Source organism: Myotis davidii, unplaced genomic scaffold, assembly GCF_000327345.1.
Source record: "Myotis davidii unplaced genomic scaffold, ASM32734v1 scaffold2130, whole genome shotgun sequence".
Lineage (NCBI taxonomy): Eukaryota > Metazoa > Chordata > Mammalia > Chiroptera > Vespertilionidae > Myotis > Myotis davidii.
Genome location: NW_006282092.1, coordinates 29,737 through 32,007, shown reverse-complemented (window position 1 = coordinate 32,007; position 2,271 = coordinate 29,737). Strand labels below are relative to the sequence as shown.

At 50.0% G+C, this 2,271-nt stretch overlaps 1 gene segment (V, D, J or C); it reads right to left on the bottom strand.

Moving 5' to 3' along the window:
• LOC102770888 overlaps positions 1 to 2,123 on the bottom strand; it is a 6,357-nt gene extending 4,234 nt beyond the window's left edge. Inside the window, 1 exon segment of the V gene segment in view lies at positions 2,050 to 2,123. Within this exon segment, the coding sequence occupies positions 2,050 to 2,095 (46 nt within the window).
• Between the last annotated feature and the right edge of the window lie 148 nt (positions 2,124 to 2,271).

The following is a 2,271-nucleotide window of genomic DNA, read 5'->3' as shown; positions in this document are numbered from 1 at the left end:
GGAGAACATAATTCTTGGAAGACTTCAAGAAGAGTTAATAGAAAGTTATCAAGTCCTATTTAAAATTCTGGTAGAATTCACCCTTGAGGCCATTTGGTCCTTGGCTTTAATTTGGTGGGAGGTTTTCACTATTAATTCAATTATTTTTTAAAATTGTAGCAATCTAGCAAAGTTGGGATCAAGTTCCTAATTTGAGCTTCTACTAAGAGGGCTGAGAACTGTTGATCTTAACAGGTGTGGCCAGTGTTGAAATAATAGTTGCTTGCAGACCTCATATTTATTTCATATGTTTCATATGGCATTCAAGAGAATGAAATATAACCCCATTTTTTATTTTTAAACAATTAAAAAGAAATATTTCTTTATTGATTTCAGAGAGGAAGGGAGAGGGAGCGAGAGATAGAAACATCAATGATGAAAGAGAATCACTGGTTGGCTGCTTCCTGCACGTCACCCACTGGGGTATGTGCGCTTGACCAGAATCAAACCCAGGACACTTCATTCTGCAGGCCGGCGCTTTATCCACTTAGCTAAATCAGCTAGGGATAACCCCATTTTCTAATATAGAATTCATAAAGTACAGTGTATAAAGACATGAACAGTTTTGTATTATTGCTCATGAATGAATGCATGTCTTTTCCAGAAACGAGTGTGTGACTGTGTGTGTGTGTTCCTGTGACTATGTGTGTGACTGTGTTTGTAACTCTGTGTGTCTGTGTATCTTATGGTTTGTGACTGTGTGTGACTGTGTATGTGACTGTTTGAATGTGTGTGACTGCGTGTGTGTGTGACTCCCTGTGTGTGACTATGTGTTTGTGTGACTCTGTGTTTCCTGGGCAAGTTTGAAGAGGACGGTATGGATGCAGGGAGTCCCATGGATGCTCCTTGGCTTCCAACATGTTCCCGATGCACATCTCACCAAAGTGAAGCAAGAAAACCTTGGATCCAGGAGGAAAGCTGGAGGAGGAATTCAATGATGCACATCCCAGCCTCAGGGTAACCTGTTACCGCTGTGGGGTTAGCACTGCTTCCTGATGGACAGCAGGGGCCCCAAGTGTGCGTGGATGTGGGGCTCCCTGTGTTTGGTGCACTGAGCTGACAGCTTTTCTGGGGATCAATGTGGCCCCAGAGAGGATGGGTGAGGTCCACCAGCCCTGAGTGAGCTCAGGCCTTTCAGCAGAGGGAGGGCCTGTGATCTCCCTGGAACCAGGAGGGGGAGGGCACCTAAGAGTCAGACACTGAGGGAGCTGTGACCCCCAGGGAGGGAGGTAGAGCTGTACACACAGCCCAACCCCAGAAACCCACCCGTGGAGTTCACACTCATCATCGAAATGTTGAAAAGACAGTGAAAAAGACACTTTTAGAATTTGTAATGGAGCCTTCATGAAGGAAAGTCCCTGTCCCTGTCACCTGCAAACACATGTCCCTTCTTCACTGTTGTCTGCACTGAGAACATGAAAAGGAAGAGCCTTCCCTGGAGGTAGCTGAGAGCTTGAGAGGAAATTCCTGCCCGCAACATGAAGGACCTTCCCTCCCCACCTCCCTCTGCCCCTGCCCCTGGGGCTGTGGGTCCTTAGCGCCCCCTGCTGTCCGGGCGCCCCTTGAAGCCTAGCCCTGCTGTTTCCCTCAGGAGGTTAGTGTCTGGGTTCACACTGGCTTCCTCTCACTGTGTCTCGCACAGTAATACACAGCCGTGTCCTCGATGGTCACGGAGCTCAGCTGCAGGGAGAACTGGTTCCTGGCCGTGTCAACAGTGATGGAGATGCGGCCGTGGAAGGCTGGGTTGTAGCTTGTGCCCCCTGACCAGTACCCCATCCACTGCAAACCTTTCCCTGGGGGCTAGCGGATCCAGATCCAGTAGTCACTGCTGGTGACTGAGCCCCCCGACACGGTGCAGGTGAGGGAGAGGGTCTGTGAGGGCTTCACCAGTCCTGAGCCTGACTCCTGCAGCTGCACCTGGGACAGGACACCTGGGACAGAGAGAACACTGACTCCTGGGCTCAGATGCAGGGTCCCCATCTCCTCATGTCTAAGCCCTGAGTCACTCACATCTGGGAGCTGACAGCAGGAAGAGGAAGAGCCACATGGGAGTCATGTCTTGCAGGTGAAGTCCTCTTCCCCCAGAAAGTATTCTTGAGGGTGAGGAGGCCCTGAATTTAAGTGGACACCAACTGTGTGTGTGTGTGTCTGGTGGCCGTTTGGGCATTTGCATATGGGAGGTGTCTGCACATACAAAGGGCAAGAGGTGAGGGAGGTCCTGGTCTCTGGGGC